The sequence below is a fragment of the Phycodurus eques genome, chromosome 6 (assembly GCF_024500275.1).
Source record: "Phycodurus eques isolate BA_2022a chromosome 6, UOR_Pequ_1.1, whole genome shotgun sequence".
NCBI lineage: Eukaryota > Metazoa > Chordata > Actinopteri > Syngnathiformes > Syngnathidae > Phycodurus > Phycodurus eques.
Window position 1 is genome coordinate 5,151,419 of NC_084530.1, and position 19,874 is coordinate 5,171,292.

A 19,874-nucleotide genomic window follows, 5' to 3' on the forward strand; every position below is an offset into this window, starting at 1 on the left:
TTCAGTCATTCATTTTCTTTGCAACTTATCATCTTTGGGGAAGGTAGAGCTTTCCCCAGCTGTCTTATGTGTCTTTCCCTTCACAGAGTTTTTACCTAACATGGCTCTATCCCTTGCTCCACGAGCAAAACTATGGTATTACAAAGTAGTTAACCTGGTTCAAAACATGTAAAAAAACTTATGGTATCCATGAACCACTGCTGGTTGCTTATTAGTCGAGTAGTTTTGTCACTGCAATACAATTGTATCTTCGAGAACACACGGATAGAAATTTCCAAAATAAACAAATATTCAAATGTTATGTTTGCTATGCCTTACCTCTGGACATTTCAATATTACAATTTCCATTTCAATTTCTGCCTTTAGTCTACTTTCATACAAAATTCTTTCAATGAACAACAGCCACATGCCAAGAAGTAAATAAAGGAGCCTATCATCCTCCTCCTGTATGTAACGCAGCAGACAGCAGCTCTGAATTTTATTACACATTGCATCACAAACATTGTTCGATCCAGTTGTGACATTACCCATACAGTGTAGGCTTTTTACAATGGCATTTGTTTTTCAGCACAATGTGACAAATGCCATTGTAAAAGCAGAGTAAACCAGAACAAAAAGCAAACACATAGAACCCCCACCGATTCATGAATCCATTTGTAAACTGACTTGCAAATCTTTCTATCAAACATAGCAAAACTATTTGCTGAAGAACGCACCTAGTTGCACCTATCCCCGTATTTCTGTGCTCTTTCTGTGATGCCACTAAAACATCCTACTCCTTCTAAGGTGCCATATTAGCATAAGAAAAGCTAGCGTTGGCCACCATACTTCATCGCGTCCCTGCGAACGTACAAACGATATTCTGTACTGCGTAAAACTGTCAGAGAGCGAGAGCAGCACAGCACCGTCGACTTCGTCCTCAAATGAGGATTTAGTGCCTAAAAGGGGGGATGGTGTGGAGGTGGTTTGTCTTCAAGAGGTCAGATATAGAGCAAAGAAGGTAAAACAATTGCAAATTATGTGAGAAAACTGTTCGCGCTAAAGTTGTAAACACAAGTAATGTTTCACCACCTAAAGCTAATCTTTTAGAATAATCCTATAAAACCTAAGATTGTCTGGCATGACGTACCTGGTCGAGATGAATTATTATTATGTGTGTACTGTATTTTTACTTTGTTACTTGACACCTCTGAAACTACCCAATCTACGCAGGCTAACCCAATTCAGCCGCCTGCCCGGCGTGTCCTACAAAATGCCTTTAACTCCCCGGTGCACCACCGTCGGCCAATTCCACATCCACCACCTTTACAAACCCCCCTTTACATGCCAAGGCAGGCATCAACTTCTGCCTGGGCCTCAAACCAGAGCACAAGTACGCTGCAGCATACCATGGACCCCATCCAACTATCCCCAATCTCCATCACAGAGGCCTGAGTGAATTCACTCACCTAAAAGATTGCCCAAGAGAACAGTTCAGTTACAGCACTGAACTGTTCTTGTACCAAGTTTTGATTGCTAGAGCACTTGAAGTTGGGGGAAGCCAAACTCCTAGCTGACGCTTATTTCCATTGCCAGACATCCATTACAGACACCATGTGTACTCTAAATGAGAAGTTTGGACAGCCTCACCAGTTAGCCATTAGGAGGATTGCCACAGTAATCAACAAAAGAGGAGATGTAGCTCCTTGCTGCGCCGCAAAGATACAGTATGCCACACCTTTAAGTCAGCCCCAATGATGTCATGCACACCTTGAGAAGAGTAGAGAAAAAACTCCACAAAAACCCAGAACGGTGGCCAACAGGTCCTCCAGACATTCCAACATGGACTTTGCAAACTAACATTCTATGGCATGACATGCATAGCGTCTGACCCAGACCTGCACTAATAGAACACGAGGAAGGATCTGCTCCAAGCGACTGCAGAGAAGATTCATAGGGTTGCTGCGTAGGATGACTGTATCAGTGCGGAGGCGTGCTGCAGAACCCATAGACTCCTTCAAAGGACAGCCCAAAGAGACAATTTCCATGAAGATGTGCCCCAGGGGTCCCCAACCTTTTTCAAACTCGCTGCAAACTGAAGCTTGCTCTCTCTCTCATTTTTTTCCTTGTCATGTGTGGAATCTTCCATCCATCCATTTTCCGTATCACTTATCCTCACCGGGGTCGCGGGCGTGCTGGAGCCTATCCCAGCTATCTTGGGGCGAGAGGCGGGGTACACCCTGAACCGGTCGCCAGCCAATCGCAGGGCACATAGAAACAAACAACCATTCGCACTCACATTCACACCCACGGGCAATTTAGAGTCTTCAATCAACCTACCATGCATGTTTTTTGGGGATGTGGGAGGAAACCGGAGTACCTAGAGAAAACCCACGCAGGCACGGGGAGAACATGTAAACTCCACACAGGCGAGTTCGTCAACATTGTTCACACTTGAGAGCATGAACCTCCGTTTATTTGAACCTCTGAAGCCAAAATACCTGTACATGGAAACAAAAACATAAACAAACACATGTGGCCATGGTTGAAAAAGTTGAAATGATTGAGCATTTCTTTTTATTAAAATCAAAGATACTGCTGTTACTGATATAATCATTTGTATTATTGTATTAGTGTATATACGAATAAGGATGTGTTTACATATTAATGTTTCTGACGAATCATTGTTATTATATTATCATATTATTATCGTACTATATTGATGTTCTATAGGATTATAAGGAAGTTGAGATAAGGGCAGAAATAGTTTTACTTCTTCCTACTCCTTTTCCTACTCCTTTTTGAAGATGTGAAATTTAACTTTATTTTTATTTTTGTTAAAAAAAATTGTTTTGTTGTTTTTCTGTTACTTTTTCTTGTTTGAAAATAAAATCCAAATAATAATAATATTTTTTTAAAATCTAGCAGTCTCTGGACAGATCACTGGATATGACAGCATTTACAGACCCTTTCCACAAAATTAGAATATCATGGAAAGGTTTATTTATTTCCATTATTCCATTCCAGTATATAATTTGGGCTTCCAGCTCATAAAACCCACGAAATCAGGAATTCAAAAAATTAGAATACTGTGAAGAATCACCATTTTTTTGTTTTTGTAGGAAAAAAAGAAAGAAATCAGGGTCCCATTAAATCAATCAAAATAGGGTACTTTCAAAACCGTATGTTAATCTTGGTTGGGAAACCCTTTGCTTTAATCACTGCCTCGATGCGCCGTGGCATTTGGGGCAATCACCCTGTGAGTTACGGAAGCCCAGATTTCCTTGATGCTTGCTGTCAGTTCTTCTTTGTTTTTGGGTCTGGTGCCCCTCATTCTCCTCTTGATAATACCCCTTAGATTCTCAATGGGGTTTAGATCGGACGAGTTGGGTGGCAAGTCAAGCTCTGTGATGGCATGGGTATCAAGCCAGGTTTTGGTGCTTCTGGCGGTATGGGCGGTACCTCCATATACAGATCCACAGCAGAAAGAATCATGAAGTCCTCTAAAACATTCTGGTAGACGTTTGCGGTGACCTTGGATTGAAGAAAGCAGAGTTTACCAACACCTGCACCTGACATTGTACCCCAAATCATGACTGAATGTGGATATTTCACACTGGACCTCAAGCATCTTGGATTCTGTTCTTCACCAGTCTTCCTCCGAACCCTTGGACCCTGACTCCCGAATGAAAGGCACACTTTACTTTCATCGGAAAAGAGGACAAGGGACCAGTGGCCAACAGTCCAATCCTTCTTCTCCTTGGCCCAGTTGAGACGCTTCCTATGTTGGCTCAGGCTCAGAAGTAGCTTGACGCGAGGAACACGACAGTTGTAGCCCATCTCCCGGAACCGTCTGAATGTGGTGGTTTTTCTCATTCCACTCTTTCTCTTTCAAGTCTGCAGTCTTCCCCATAATGAACCCAACTGAGACAATTAAACCAAACTGAAGCAATTTAATGACACCTGGGGAAACCTGTGCAGGTGCTTTGAGTTTAGCAGATGATTAGTGTGCGGCACTCCGTTTAAAACATTTATGGCCTGCAGAATGTGGGCTGATTTCTTCACAGTTTTCAAATTTTTTGAATTTCTGATTTTGTTGGTTTTATGAGCTGGAAGCCCAAATTATGTAAAAATACACAAATAAATAATTGAAATTGTTTAAATTGTGGACCTTGAATCTATAATCTATGAAAATTTTACTTTTTGAATTTTGGAATTATTGATTTTTTTCAATTTGAGTAAAGGCTTACTCAAATTGAAAAATATAAAAGACTTTTCTAAAAGTGACGGATCAAATTCAACCATCCAAGCTGGGAGACATCTGAGACGTTTTGCCATGAAGAAGGCAGGTGCTGTTTTGATTAATGTTGTTCGCTTTGAAGTACAATAAACCACAATGCTTGCGTAAATGCACTTTATGCCATGAAGGTCTTGTTTCTCCTTTAAACAAAAGATCCTCTCAGAAACAGGGTGTGGGAACTCTCTCTGAGTAAATATAGAATTGTAATGTGACGCTTCAAGCAGGCGATCACCATCAGCTGTGGTGTCTGTCAGGTTGTTTTCAGTGATTGCATAAACATAGAACACACATGCTCTTGATTGGAATTAGCCAAATAGAAGAATTGGAAATACAGGGTCCCCTCGCTATATTGTGGTTCACCTATTGTGGATACAGTGCATTGCAGATTATTATTATTTTTTTAATATTCATATCGCACATAATTTAGCACACAATTTTTTTGGATATTTTTTGTGGTAAAATAAATGCCTACACAGTACTACTGTGCATAACTGTATGATTAAGAGTTTAAAAGCTGCTTAAAAGTATAGAAAGTGTTTGTTTATAAGAGTATAGGAGAGGTTAATAGGAATGTGGGAAAGATTAATAAGAGCCTGGGGATGATCATAAAGCTTCATAATATGTATAAATAATTTGAAAAGAAAATCTGGTTGCTACTTCACGGATTTTACCTTTTGCGGGGGTATTCCAGAACCCAGGGTATTCCAGAACCTTTATAGTGTTCCCACACTAAACGAGGGATTACTGTCACTAAATAAAACGTAATTAGACATGGTATGTGCATATTGAACGTGTTAATGATCGATATTCTGCTCATGTACAACATATCACGGTTTTAGAGCTAGTCGCAGACAAGTTTTAAGCATTGTATGCTAAAAATAACATTTAACCTGTTAGCCTGCAGCATACTTCTTACTTTAGGTGGGACAATGGGGGACGTTGCTCTCACAAGGCAAGAGAAGAGTAGAAGAAGAAGAGTAGTGGGTGTGGTGGTGGTCATGTCACTGGTTTGAAATATATTAACAAGTGAGTTATGTGTCCTGGGTCAAGTCATAAAGATGTAAAAAAGTTTAAAATTTTATAGTGTTCCGTGCAGGGGGGATCCGTTTTAGTCGAATCAATCTATCGATCGATCGATCGATCTATCTATCTATCTATCTATCTATCTATCTATCTATCTATCTATCTATCTATCTATCTATCTATCTATCTATCTATCTATCTATCTATCTATCTATCTATCTATCTATCTATCTATCTATCTATCATCGTTAAGTTCTGACCATAAGCTGCAACATTTTGCTATAACCCTTGTGGCTTATATATATATATACATATATATATATATATATATATGTTCTCCCCGTGCCTGCGTGGGTTTTCTCCGGGCACTCCGGTTTCCTCCCACATCCCAAAAAACATGCGTGGTAGGTTAATTGAAGACTCTAAATTGCCCATAGGTGTGAATCTGAGTGTGAATGGTTGTTTGTTTGTATGTGCCCTGCGATTGGGTGGCAACCAGTTCAGGGTGTACCCCGCCTCCTGCCCGATGACAGCTGGGATAGGCTCCAGCACGCCCGCGACCCTAGTGAGGAGAAGCGGCTCAGAAAATGGATGGATGGATATTATATATATGGCACGGTGAGCGACTGGTTAGAACGTCTGCCTCACAGTTTTGAGGTCCGGGGTTCACAGGGGCCCCGCCTGTGTGGAGTTTGCTTGTTCTCCCCGTGCATGCGTGGGTTTTCTCCGGGCACTGCGGTTTCCTCCCACATCCCAGAAACATGCGTGGTAGGTTAATTGAAGACTCTAAAATTGGTCGTAGGTGTGAATGTGAGTGCAAATGGTTGTTTGTCCCCTGCGATTGGCTGGCAACCAGTTCAGGGTGTACCCCACCTCCTGTCCGATGATAGCTGGAATAGGCTCCAGCACTCCCGCGACCCTAGTTAGGATAAGCGGCTCTGAAAATGGATGGATGGATGGATGGATATATACAATGGTTACGGAAAGTATTCAGACCCCATTAAATTTTTCATTTTTGTTAAATTGCAGCCATTTTCTAAAATCATTTCAGTTCATTTTTTCCTCATTAATGTACACCCAGCACCCCATATTGACAGAAGAAAATTAATTGTTGAAATTTTTGCAGATTTATTAAAAAAGAAAAACTGAAATATCACACTGCCGTACGTATTCAGACCCTTTGCTCACTATTTAGTAAAAGCAGCCTTTTAATCTAATACAACCATGAGTCTTTTTGGGAATGATGCAACAAGTTTTTCACAACTGGATTTGGGGATCCTCTGCCATTTCTCCGCCCAGATCCTCTCCAGTTCTGTCAGGTTGGATGCTGAATGTTGGTGGACAGCCATTTTCGGATCTTTCCAGAGATTATCAATTGGGTTTAAGTCAGACTGTTCTTGAATGGCCCAGCCATTCAAGAACAGTCACGGAGTTGTTCTGAAGCCACTCCTTCGTTATTTTAGCTGTGTCATTGTCTTGTTGGAAGGTGAACCTTCGGCCCAGTCTGAGGTCCTAAGCACTCTCGAGAAGGTTTTCGTCCAGGATATCCATGTACTTGGCCGGATTCATCTTTCCTTCGATTGCAACCAGTCATCCTGTCCCTGCAGCTGAAAAACACACCCACAGCATGATGCTGCCACCACCATGCGTCACTGTTGGGACTGTATTGAACAGGTGATGACCAGTGCCTGGTTTTCTCCACACATACCCCTTAGAATTAAGGCCAACAAGTTTTATTTTGGTCTCATCAGACCAGATAATCTTATTTCTCACCATCTTGGAGTCCTTCAGGTGTTTTTTAGCAAACTCCATGCAGGCCTTCATGTGCCTTGCAACTGAGGAGAGGCTTCAGTTGGGCCACTCTGCCATAAAGCCCCGACTGGTGGAGGGTTGCAGTGATGGTTGACATTCTAGAACTTTCTCCCATCTCCCGACTGCATCTCTGGAGCTCAGCCACAGTGATCTTTGGGTTCTTCTTTACCTCTCTCACCAAGGCTCTTCTCCCCCGATTGCTCAGTTTGGCCGTTTTGTCAATGTCTTTATGTCTCAAAAGTGTTTTCTGTCAATTGACTGTCTGTTGTCGTACTAGAGCAGCTCCAACTACCGGAGACAAATTCCTTGTGTGTTTTTTGGACATACTTGGCAAATAAAGATGATTCTGATTCTGATTTAATTCATATTTCACATGTTTACTCAGGCACCATAAAGCCAATATAGCATCCTAAATACTAGAAAAAGTTGCTTTGGTAAAATATGGGTCCTTTAACATTCAAAAGAAGTTAACCAATGTTAAAAGAGAAAACAACACGAAAGAACGGAAAACCCTGGAGTTTGACTGCTCTGAAGCCTGCTTGTTTCCTGCAACTTCCTACCTAATGGTTCATGCCACAGCTATGATGAGGGGTTTTTCTACCAACATTTCAATAAGGTTATTTACCACCAATGGTTCAGTTTCCACAGCATGGGTCAATATTAATCCCGCAATACATACAATAAGAATAACTATATAAATAAACATTGAATTTCTGTTTTGGAATGAAAACTAGTATAGTAAATGAAATTCAATAGAAATTTGAGAGCAACAAGTTTATATTACCCCACCATGCACCCCAATTGTTCAGCCTACCAGCCCTGTAAAGTGAAGGAACACTGTATTTGGTCCCCCCCCCCACCCCCACACACACACACAGACACACACACACTTTACTGCCCCTGAACATACTTGCAAGGATAAATTTGTTAATCCAGAGGTGTGATGAATGGTACTACTGTGCATGTGTATAAGTGTGGCTGTATGAGTGGGATTGCTGGCAGGCTAGGTCCCAAGTCACAACTCAACTCAGCACAAAGAGAGGCTTAGTTCTGCAGCTGTCACACATAAGGAATTCATATATTCATGTCTGAGGTAAATACCAGTGCAGGAAAAAGGAACAAATAAGTGATGTTGCGCTTTATAAGTTTCTGACAAAGTCAAATATCCACCCCGACTCACACTGTATACAGAATTTAATGTTAAAGCAAAGCAAAGCAAAGCAAATTTATTTATATAGCGCATTTAATACATAAGGTAACTCAAGGTGCTCTACATGATTAAAAGCATTTAAAAACAAAGGGGAAAAAACAGCTTAGACACATTTAAAACAAAGAGGAAACAAATAAAAATATCATTAAAACAGCATTTAAAAGTGGAAATGCTCTAAAAAAGCATGGGGAAAAAGAAGAGTTTTTAACTTGGACTTAAAAACATGCACACCTGGGGTTGACGTCACTTCTGTTGACAACTTATTCCATTTGTGTGCAGCATAATAGCTAAATGCTGCTTCACCGTGTTTGCTTTGGACTCTGTGCTCCACTATTTGACCTGAGTGTGTCGATCTCAGAGCCCTACTGGGTTTACATTCCATGAGCATTTCATTCATGTATTCAGGACCTAAACCGTTTAGTGATTTATAGACCAGTAGCAGAACTTTAAAATCTAATCTAAAGCTGACTGGAAACCAGTGTAAAGACTTTATAATTGGAGTAATATGCTCTGACCTCTTTGTTCTGGTCAGAACCCGAGCTGCAGCATTCTGAATGAGCTGCAGCTGTTTAATGCTCTTTTTAGGGAGTCCTGTCAGAAGACTATTACAATAGTCAAGTCTACTTGAGATAAAAGGAAGGATGAGCATCTCCTGGTCTGCTTGACACATGCAGGCCTTCACTCTGGATATGTTCTTCAGATGGTAGAAGGCAGTTTTAGTAATTGATTTGATATGACTGTTGAAAGTCAGGTCGGAATCTATCAGAAAACCAAGGTTTTGGACTTGCGCTTTGGTTTTTAAAGAGAGTGACTCCAGGTATTTACTAATAGCAATCCTCTTTTCTTTTCATTTTGTCCTCCCCATGTTTCCAACCTGTTCAGCAGTATATTACGATCTACCATATCAAAAGCCGCACTGAGGTCCAACAAGACCAGAATTGACACCTTTCCCGAATCAATATTCAACCCATTTTCATTTAGCACTTTGATAAGACCAGATTCTGTACTGTGATAAGTTCGGAAGCTTGATTGAAATGTGTCAAACAGTCCATTTAAGTTCAAGAAATTGGCGAGTTGATTCAAGTTGATTAATTTCTCAACAATCTTGACTATGAAACCCATTTGAGATGGGTCTATAGCTTGCTAACATGGAAGCATCCAGCATTCTGTTTTTTAGCAGAGGCTTAATGGCAGCTACTTTAAGAGCTTTAGGAAACTCGCCTGACTGAAGTGAGCAATTGATTATTAGCTGCAAATCAGCTAGCACAGACTTCGCAATAGCTTTGAAAAGCTCGTTGATGATTTCAGCTGCTGAACCATTTTCTCTACAGTTTTTTGTAAACTTTATCAAATTCTGACACGGTCATAGAGTTTTTTCTGGGAGGCTTCAGATGTCGTGTCATTTTATCATTTTGTTAATTTGTGCTAATATTTCACCTGATGGATTGTATTTTTTCACTAAAATAACATGCAAATTCATTGCATTTATCTGCTGTTAGGTGTTCTGGAGCTATATGATTCGGGGAGGGTGGGGGGGGGGGGGGGGTTGTGAGCTTGTCAACCACAGCAAACAGAGTGCGAGTATTTTTGAAGTTCTTACTGATGATTTCAGAAAATGTGTGCGCCCTAACTAAAATTACAAAGACTTTGTCTGTAGAGATCATAGTCAATTTGGAGTTTAGTTTTGCTCCACTTACATTCTGCTTTCCTACAGAGAGAGGTCTTTACATCATTGTGCTCCTCCACGGTTTTCTAGATCGCCTCAAGATTTTCTTAGTTTTAATAGGAGCGACAGCATTCATGACATTTGAGATTTTACAAGTGAAATCCAATTATCCAAAAGTTCATCAACTGTCTCAGCAGTCACAGTTTGTGGCACAGCTATGGTCTCCATAAACTTAGTGGCGGTACTCTCATTTATGTACATTTTCTTAATAGACATTGAGGTTGTCTGATCATTTGGAAGAATCTGTAATTCAAAGAATACACAAAAATGGTCAGAAATAGCCATAATCTTAATCTCAATTGATACAATTTTAACATCCTTAGATATGAACCGGTCTAATATGTGTCCTTGAGTGTGCGTTGGACTCTTAATATGTTGAGAGAGGTCAAATGTGTCTACTATAGCAAAGAGTTCTTTCGATTTTTTTTCCATGTTATTTTCAACAGGCGCCACAGTGGCCGACTGGTTAAAGCGTCAGCCTCACAGTTCTGAGGAGCGGGGTTCAATCCCCGGCCCCGCCTGTGTGGAGTTTGCGTGTTCTCCCCGTGCCTGGGTGGGTTTTCTCCGGGCACTCCGGTTTCCTCCCACATCCCAAAATCATGCATGAATTGGAGACTCTAAATTGCCCGTAGGTGTGAATGTGAGTGCGAATGGTTGTTTGTTTGTATGTGCCCTGCGATTGGCTGGCAACCAGTTCGGGGTGTACCCCGCCTCTCGCCCGAAGATAGCTGGGATAGGCTCCAGCACGCCCACGACCCTAGTGAGGAGAAGCGGCCCAGAAAATGGATGGATGGATGTTATTATCAACATGAATGATAAAGTCTCTTGTTATGGCAAAATAGTTGTAGTCAGTACAAATAACTGACAGTAGTTCTGAAAAGTCCTCCATAAATGTTCTATTGTATCTTGGAGGCCTACAAATTATTAAAACAATAACCTTTGGGTCACGTCAACTAAAAAACATACATACTGTCTGTTGTCGTACTAGAGCGGCTCCAACTACCGGAGACAAATTCCTTGTGTGTTTTTTGGACATACTTGGCAAATAAAGATGATTCTGATTCTGATATTCAAAAGAGCTAAAATCACCCAGTATAATTTCTTTACACTAAAATAATGACTTAAAAATAACAGCAATACCGCCGCATTTTTTATCTATTCGACACTTCATAAAATTTAAATTTGCTGGTTTTGCCTCATTTAAAATGGTATTATAGCTACTTTCTGTTAACCACGTTTCGTCCAGATCATAGTCCAGATCATAGGTTGTAATGATGTCATTCATCAACTTTGATTTATTACGCAGTGACCTGATATTGAAAAGAGCTCGTCTCGCAGAGATTACTGTTATGTTAGCGCAGTGTGTGCGTGCGTACATGTGTGCGTGCGTGCTGTGTGTGTGTATGTGCCTTTGCACTGACCTTTGCCACCAAAGGTCAGTGCATTGCCTTTGATGGAATGTCCTGCGATTAGCTGGCAACCAGTTCAAGGTGTACTCCGCCTCTCGCCCCTAGTCAGCTGGGATAGGTTCCACCCTAGTGAGGATAAGCGCTATGGAAAATGCATGGATGAATGGAATGTTGCCACATTCAACATGGCCACCACGTAGGCAAGGGCACATCTGTTGGTTGGATCTAGTCATATTGTGTATCTGAGAGCTGGAAATATGTGTCCAGTCTCTGCCTATATTGCGCCACAGCGCCAGTAAACAAAAGCGGACAATTCCCGAACTAACAGATTTTTCTTCTTTTCAGGTTTAGGTGACAACTGAAAACTATTTTTCCCAGACGGTCCATCCTGTTAAATCGAGGTTCCACTGTATACGCAAAATCACCGTTGGAGGAGAGGCATTTCTAGTTGATAACATTCGTGAAATTAGTGTTGGAAGCGACAAAAAATATATATAAAGCCATGCCAATCGGAGTTACATCACAAGCAAGCCAGCGGAGACGTGCACCTCTGATCTTTTTGACAGTCATTTGTCAACTGTAAATTTTAGGAAATATTGTTTGAGATTGGTAGCGTGCATGTGTAATTGATATCTCATCCTTGCATTAATGCAAGCGTTTTGATGGCTTTTCCGTGCTCATTGCGTGACGACTGCCAACACACAGACACACACATACAGTACATACATACAGCACATACAAGCACTTGAATGGAACGAGGGTAAAAGTGGTGATAAGTGTCCTTTTCACAGTTAGGACATTAGTCAACCCATTAGCAAATTCCAGATTTGAATTATTATCATTCAAATTATTATTATTTTTGTTTTTATGAATGACTGTAGTATCAATACGTTGTGCATCTTGGGTAAAAGATGAGTGTTTGACATTTTTGTTCAAAAAGCCGATTCTCATGAGTTCTGCGTTTGCGTGGTCCGAGGAAGTTTTAAATTTGTTCGCAGAGTACGAACAAAAAACAAGTACGAACATATTGATAAATCACAGGTTTGTGCGTCAAAAGTGTATACACACGATTTAAAGCACACATCTGTGCGTATGCGCGGTTAGTGAATGAGATCCAATTCATTTGTTTTTTTTATTACTTCTTAAATGTACGAAAATGATGAACTGTCATGTCAATTTTATATAAACAATTGTCAAACAGACTAGTTATATCCAGTCCACTCCATAGTACTATACAGTATGTACGCTCCACTCAAAAAATATAGGAGCAGTGAGGCAAATTCCTTTATTTTTGTGGCAGAGTAAAAACATTGGGGTTTGACATAAAAAAAAAAAAAAAAACCCTGAGAGAAGAGAGCAATATTTCAGCTTTTTATTTCCAGGTATTTACGTCTGGATCGATACACAACTTAGAAGATAACATTATTTGTAACAAAACACCAACTTTTTTAGATGAGAAAAGTAAGATTTCACAATATTTTTCTTGTCTCACTGAAATGAACCTGGTTTTTTTTAGAAGGGCTGCCCTATCTCATTGAAATGAGCTACTGCTCATCCTGCTCCGCTCAAAGAGGACTAGGGTGTTGCGATGAGGTGAGCGGATACTTGTTCTCGAGAAGCCAAGAGAGTGAAGAGAAAAGTGGGTCCCCATAAAAACGGAGTAAAAGCATAATTTTTTTATTTTCATTTGTGCAAGCAGTACTTCACCAAGATGGCAAGATTACACTTAGCAATTAGTGGCGCATGCTGATCTTTCAGATTTGACGTGCGTCCGTGTAGTCCGGTGGGCCAGACTCCAGCCATCGCTTGTAAGGGTCAGCAGTGGTGTCTTATAAAGTTAAATAAAAACTTTAACAAATATATAGCGTTGCTATATATTTTCACAACTAATCAAGTTTTCCAAATGTTCAACATACTGCAATTGAAATGTTAAACTTTCACTCTTTAAGTTCAAACAAAAACAAAAAAATGCTGGGAGTTGCCAGGGTCAGCAGCATCTCTTATAAAGTTACCTATCAACCCTTTTTAAAGAAAACAAAAGGGTTGATAATCGGCCCGGCCCATAATTGGTCTATGTCTGCCGCCAAGTCATATATAATTTCCCACTTGTTAGGTGAGTAGGCATTCAAGAAACCGACCTATTTGTAGACAAGCAATTAAAAAGGCAATTTTCTGTGATGAGAAATCATCAGGTGGTTTGAATCTACAATGGCTGCATTTTTGAATCTCTTTGTGAAGCTTTTATCAAAGCTACCGCAGTCACCACAATGGCTGTCATAATTTCATGTTTTGTTGGGGGTAACGTGACCCCCTTCCCCATTACACATGCTACACACAGCTTCGCAAATCATCTAGAAAGTGCTAAAATGCCCACATGCTACTTTCAGGACCCTTCTAAGTGTATTCTTGTATTACTGTAGCTACGGTACATGGGAAATATTTCAGTCACATAAAGACGACAGTAAGGTTGAAGACTTAGCAGTAACAGGACTTGTCTATTCATGACAAGGCCCCACTCTTGTCTAAGGCAAACACTGTAACCATACATACAAAATATGGCAGTAATAAGAAGAGGTGACTTTATGATGCGAGTTAATTGGGACGTTACATCCCTGTAACAATTATGGTGGAGAAGATCATGGAAAACCTCTTTCTCCTGGTAACATAATATTCATATAAGCAGAGTGAATGTAGTAAGCAGTCTATTTTAAGGGGTGGAGAGGAAGGCGGAAGGATAAAGTTCTCTCCTTAAAAATGATCTTACCGTGTGGCGTCTTCAACGTCATTTGCAACTTTACTCTTGAGTATATGAGCACGTTTTGGAAGAGTTCGGGCTCTATCCTCATAGCCGGCGCATCTGCGGCGTGGCGGAAATGCTGGTGGTTTCTGGTTTCCCGCACGGGTTTGCCAGTTTGGCAGACTGGTCTGAGCCAAGCGGTGCCCTCTGGCGCAGCGAGGGCGTGCAGTCCGCTGGGCGCACGTACAGTCTAAACGTCAGTCGAAACATCAGTCTAAACGTATGCCTTCTCAGACCTTGTCTAACTGCCGGCCCAGCTGGCCTTAACACGATTTTGGTGTATTTTCTTGGGGCATAGGCAGACAGATACAGATCCGCGGACATATTTAAGGCGCCAGGGGTTATCACAAGCTCATTCTGTATTTAATAAGGGTACCTGCTCACATTGTAGGTTGCCACACCAGCCAGCAACAGTGACAATGCTCCATGCAAGCACGGATCGCTGCAATTGCGCAACGTCCTCTTCCACACAGTGATGTTTCCGTCGAGAACGTCATTGCGCTGAATTTAAAGGGAATGAGAGGGGCCACTTTGATTAGCAGCGAATGAAGTCGGCTGTAAACACACCCACAAGAACTTTTTCGGACACTTGGGCCTCGGTTTTGGCAGCCCACCAACTTTTGGATCCGCTGGCCTGAGCTTGTTTACGAAATTACCATTACCACACCGGTTGTGCACCAGTCACAAAACTAGAGCCCATAACCGAAGCAAGATCTTTTTTAAAGTGGCTAAGTACCCATTTAAGTGTTTGTTTAATGTATGCATTTTTAAATGGACTTACAAAAATGGAATTCATATCTATAATAAACACTGCCCAGAACAAAACGGCAGTTAAAAAATGGACATCAAAGTGAATTAGAGCCATGGACTGTAGCTGACATATGTATTTCATCAACTATGTTTTCATTGCTCATTTTTGCAACACAGTGTTGGCGGAACATGCCGCCCAATCTGGACAATCCCAGTGCGTTAAAAATGCCAAAATCATTATGAAGTAAAATCATGCATGTGGGTGTCATCAGACAAATTTGGGGAATTTGGAACTGTGTAGCCACAGCATTCGAGTAAAGCAACAATAAACAGACTCCTTCTCATTGAGTGAAGAAAAAAACAAAAATGGCTCAAAGGACCCATGTCCATTATTGGAGCCCTTGCAGCATGGTGTAAAGGTGTTGCATAATTTTAAAAGGTGCTTCTTGGTTTTTTGGGGTTTTTTTTTTTTTTTTTGCAGACTTCATACCGTACCATTTTCTATTTCTTGGTTCACAAAATAGAATGTTCCTTGTACTGATGGCCATGAAACGGAATGATCACGAAGGCAGATCAGGGTTTTATGTTCCACCTCAAACAAAGTGTACTGCTCCAACATATTTTATGTTCAACTGCAACAATGCTCATGTCAGCATGTAACGTCAAATTCTACTTTCAACATTCAACGCAGGTGACACTGTTTTCTCCAGGTCAAGCTCAACAGGCATGAAGGAAGTCATTCAAGTCCAGTCATAGAGAACAAAGGGGTGTCCCAGTTCTCCATAAGGCGAAGGGGTAGGCTAAGATCAAGGGCTACATACCACTTCAAACCAAGTGGGGTATGACTGACGAAGACCAAGCTTACGAGACCCAAAATGGACAAAGAAGGAGGTAATTAAGCATGTCATAGATAGGTTATTAAGCAACCTGGGAACTGTTTTGAATTCCATCCATCTGTTTTCTATCCCACTGATCCTGTTGAGGGGTGAGCTGACGTCTGAAGCCAGCAGACTTTGGCCAAAAGAGAGGACTACACTCTGGACTGGTCTCAGGGCACATATAGAGACAGACAACCATTCATATTCACACTGTCCCTGGGGGAAGTGAACCCGAGCGGCCTTCATCAAGGTCAGGCAAGTATACCACTACAACACCATTAAGAGATCCCTGCTTTCAATTGAGGGGGGTGGGGGGGGGAAGAATGTTGCCTTTTCAAAAAGAAACGGCTTTTGTTTTCTCTTGAATGGGGAATTGAAAAAATTGATCCAATTAAAAATCATTCCATTTCTCATGCAAACAAGAGTATTTTCCAGTATTGGCTCTTATAATACTGTTGAACCCAGCCACGCAACATTTCTACAGAGGTGGTCAAATATCCACACGCTGTACTAAAGTAGAAGTACAGATACTACCTAATTCAACTCCCGTAGCCTACTTCAGTAAACGTGAAAAAGTACGGACTCGGAAATGTAGCCAACAACATCATGCAATTCTTTTAAATAAGGCTACATAGATGGGCAATATCTTGCTTCTCGGAATCTCTTGCGTCATAATCATAAATGCTTTTCGGTTCACATTCCTCCGTGTTGCTGCTGTCCATGTTTTGTCCTGCTTTATTTACCTTGTCTTTTTTAAGGAAACAACCAAGGGTCCTGTTGATGCATTCATTCGCAATAAGGAAAAGTAATCAAAATGTAATGTAATATAATTACTTACATGAATTTGTAAAGGTAATTGGAACAGTTACTTTTTCAACATGGTAACTTGTAATTGTAAAAACTGCATTTCAAAGTAGGTATGGTAGGTAGGTAGGTAGGTAAATCCAGAAAAAAGAACAGCTGCTATTTTCCATTTTTGTAATTTATTTACATTTTTTTTTGTGTGTGTGCCAGATTTCGGGAACCAGAGGTCCACCAAAATCGCTTTTTCTCATTTTTACGCGCAAGGTAATACTTGTACTTTCAGATTACATTGTTGGGAAATAAATCCCTTTACCACCTCATTTAAAAAAAAAATTTTTTTTTATTTGTTTTCACTTCAGTTGAGATTTGCCGTGGTTCTGACAAAGACGAAAATGTCCCTCACTTTTGGCGTCGCAAATCACACGTTTATAGGATTTGTCCATGATAGAAACCTACATGTGCGTGAGTCACTATTATTGCGCTCGGGTTCTGTGTTTGAAGTGATCCCCGGCGATGCAATTGCTCTCGGTTTGAGCCTAGAAATGAGATGGCCCGAGCAGACGCCATTGAAGATGGATATGCAGCCACGGTCACACCCGAGCCAGACCTCATGCGGTCTCTCAGGGCGCGCGCAACTGCTGCAGCCGGGCCACGTGTGTCAACTTCCTTCCTTAACAGTCACCGCACTCCAACCGACACTTTCGCTCAAGTCCACGATTACACAAAGGCACTCGAACAGTTGTTTTTATTTCATTTTGAAAAAAAAAAAAAAAAAAAAAAAGCAGATTGATGACGAGGGCGCGGTGGTGTCCGTGCACGCAGTACGAGCAGCATCAACAGGTGCGCGCGCGCAAAAAAAAAGAAGAAAAAAAAAAAAGACAAAAAAAGAAGAAGAAACGGAACTTACACAAAGGCGTGGTAGACGAAGGCCCAGGCTCTCGGTCGCTCCAGCACATTGTACAGGTAGTTCTGCAGCCGCCGGTAGCGCACATTCCTGCGGCCGCTCTGCGCGCTGTAGATGAGCGGCTTGCCGAGCAGGCTGAGCCGGGCTCCTCGCTTCTCTCGCAGGCTGTCCGAACCGCCGGCACCGACGGCGCTGGAGGCCGACAGCAAGCCGTCTCTCGCGCTGTTCATCATCTTGCGTCCGGATTCGACATCTTGCACGGCGCAGTGGCCCGGCGAGGTCCTCATCCAGAGCCCGGTGGCGCCTTCGTCTCCGCTGTGTTTCCGTGGCATGGCATCACCGGAGGGCGCAATCGAGAGCGTGTGCCCGACACGCAGCTGGGAGTGAAACAGCCGACTGAGCGAGAAGCCGTCACACTTTGAGCGCCCTCCTCTCTTTCCTCTCGTCGAGCTGCTCCAACCTCTCCGCGTACTGCATTGACTCCGAACTATGGACTTGGGCTGCACTTTTTTTGCGTGTGCGCGCCCGTTGACTGCAAGCCGCGCGTCCGCACCACAACGCGCAGCAGCCGAAAAAAAAAAAAAAAAAAAAAAAACATTTCCTTTCTTTTCTTTTCTTTTTTTTTTTTTTTTTTTTTTTTTCCCAAACAATGAAAGCCTATCAGGTATCATAGTCCCTGATGAATTTTCCACTCGCTCGCCTGGGAAAAAATAAATAAAATAAATAATAATAATAATAACCACTGAAGAACCGGCTGAACATCTGCAGAAACGATCATAGATCATGATGGACTAGATCGAGCTTTGAATCCCGTTTAAATTGCGTTTCGGTGAGAATATCTCCAAATTAATACTTCAGTCTTTTATCGATAAACTAAGAAAATACGTTTTTGGTTCACTCTTCTGTTTCCAAACCTAACGTGTGTTTGTGTGTGTGTGTGTGTGTGTGTGTGTCCCCTTGATCTTTTTCTCTGCTTGTTTTACGTTCAAATTGAGCCAAAAGAACAGATGCACACCCCAAAATTTTTTTTATAAAAATGCGCGCAGGACAGGACAGACTCCAAAAAATATCATCATGTTACTTTACCTTAATTTAGTGTAACTGTTTGTCCTCATTAAATTAGTAAAGTCGTTGACAAATGATGACGACGGAATCAAACTGATCCCAAATATAATTGGAGGGTTAAAAGAGACAAAGCTGACATTAAAATGAAGAGTTTCCACGAAAGTGGTGGGGTTTTTTTTTTTTTGTTTTTTTTTGCCAGTTGCGTGAAGTGAAAGTGTGCTTTCACTTTTTGCTTTCCATCATGCCTGCTTTGACTCACGAGAAACTCTGTGCACTTCCCCTCTCGGTGGCCAGTGATATAGGAAATGGCTGAATAATTACGCGAGCATGGGAGCGTCTTGTGTGCGCCATGCGGGCAAAATTCAACTCCAATCCGAATTTCAGAGCGTGCCCGCTCTCCTCACCGTGCACATTTGAGAACATGTTCTTCCCCGTGTGTGCCATGTGTGTGTGTCCCGCACGTAACAAAACTGCGCCATCTAGCAAACGCATCAGCGCATTGCCGCTGTTGTTTTAAAGGCCACCTTTACGGAAATTGACCATTGTCACTTCTATTCCGTCTTTTACTTGAATATCAACATTGACAGCCCTTTAAAAGCAAAAAAAAAAAATTTTTTTTCATTTGGTTCTCACCTTTCCACGTTCAAGGTACTAAAAAGCTAATTTTTTACAGCGTTGCCACTCATAAAACAAATGAATGTATGCTGCCATTGTAAGGGAAGCAAACATCTCCATTACTTCATGTGATGCGGCAATCTTAAACCCCATTTTCTTGTTGTTCTTTTAAAACCTTTCAGATATGACATTTCTCATACCTTGTTGATTTCTTTGAAATTCCTTACTTTCAGGACACACAGCTGAAATTAAGTATGAACAAATTTTCTTGAACGGAAAAGCCATCTGTCCATGTTTCCGTTCACTTAACCACTGGGGTGCGTATTTCTTTTTTGTAGACTGAATATTAATAATAATATAGTTTACTCACGAATAGTTTTGCAGTATGTTGGCTGGAATGCAACTCTTTTTTAGAAGCAGAGCAGGCAGGACTTGATGTGTCATTTCTTTGGAAGCTTCTGATGGAGCCAACACACATATTTTACAATTGAAAAATCTCACAGCAGCCCAATAAAAAACAAAAGGTCACAAAAGGTGGATACATCCATTACTTTATGTATTCCATTCTGTATTCATTCTGTATGTATTATGTATTCCAATTC

General features: G+C 41.3%; 1 protein-coding gene across 2 annotated transcripts in view; it reads right to left on the bottom strand.

The window, feature by feature from the left end:
- LOC133403999 (potassium voltage-gated channel subfamily KQT member 5-like) overlaps positions 1 to 18,114 on the bottom strand; it is a 130,023-nt gene extending 111,909 nt beyond the window's left edge. For both annotated transcript variants that reach the window (XM_061679534.1, XM_061679533.1), the window contains exon 1: positions 17,596 to 18,114. In XM_061679534.1, coding sequence (XP_061535518.1) covers positions 17,596 to 17,924 — 329 coding nt within the window. In that variant the 5' untranslated portion in view covers positions 17,925 to 18,114. The remainder of the gene's footprint in view (positions 1 to 17,595) is intronic.
- Between the last annotated feature and the right edge of the window lie 1,760 nt (positions 18,115 to 19,874).